Source organism: Sinocyclocheilus rhinocerous, unplaced genomic scaffold (assembly GCF_001515625.1).
Source record: "Sinocyclocheilus rhinocerous isolate Xijiao unplaced genomic scaffold, SAMN03320098_v1.1 C35589471, whole genome shotgun sequence".
Classification (NCBI taxonomy): Eukaryota; Metazoa; Chordata; class Actinopteri; order Cypriniformes; family Cyprinidae; genus Sinocyclocheilus; species Sinocyclocheilus rhinocerous.
In genome coordinates this window covers 1-539 of record NW_015756738.1, presented here as the reverse complement: position 1 = coordinate 539, position 539 = coordinate 1, and the positions used below count along the sequence as shown (strand labels likewise).

The window sequence follows — 539 nt, the reverse complement described above, 5'->3', positions numbered from 1 at the left end:
GGTAGGTAGACAGAAAGAGAGATAGACAGACTGGCAGGTAGATGATAGCTAGGTAGACAGACTGACTGATTGATTGATGTTCTTCAGTCTGAGGGAGAGGAAGGTGAAGGTTCTGGACTGCTGGATGGAGAACAGATGCAGGTCAGGCTGGAGAGGGTCTGGAACGCCCTGCTTCTGCCAGAAGGACAGCGACTAGACATGGCCATCAAATACAGCTCTCATGAGTACAGGGACCATCTTCAGGAGGTACAGATAATGATAATGAACTCTCCTGGCTTTCCATCATGATCATCTAGGATTTATGTTGTCACGTGGATGTATTTGTGCCTTCAGGCAATTGCTGCATGGAAGCAGGCTGCTCGGTTGATCCAGAAAAGAGAGCTCTTGCTCTCCAAGTTGGAGGACTTTGAGAGGGAGGCATCTGACCCCAACAGATTTTTCCAGCGAGGTACATCAGAGGCACAGAATAATGAATTCTGAACCTTGAAATCTGCATTTACAGATTTAGAGAGATTCTTTTGAATCAAATAAAATCATGA

General features: G+C 45.8%; 1 protein-coding gene across 1 annotated transcript; it reads left to right on the top strand.

Annotated features, from left to right (window-relative positions):
* Positions 1 to 87: 87 nt before the first annotated feature.
* On the top strand, positions 88 to 480 carry LOC107734966 (coiled-coil domain-containing protein 87-like; the record flags this gene model as incomplete). The annotated part of the gene is made up of 2 exons (XM_016546819.1): positions 88 to 246; positions 334 to 480. Coding segments are annotated over 2 exons (306 nt in total), but the record flags the coding sequence as incomplete, so codon positions are not given.
* Between the last annotated feature and the right edge of the window lie 59 nt (positions 481 to 539).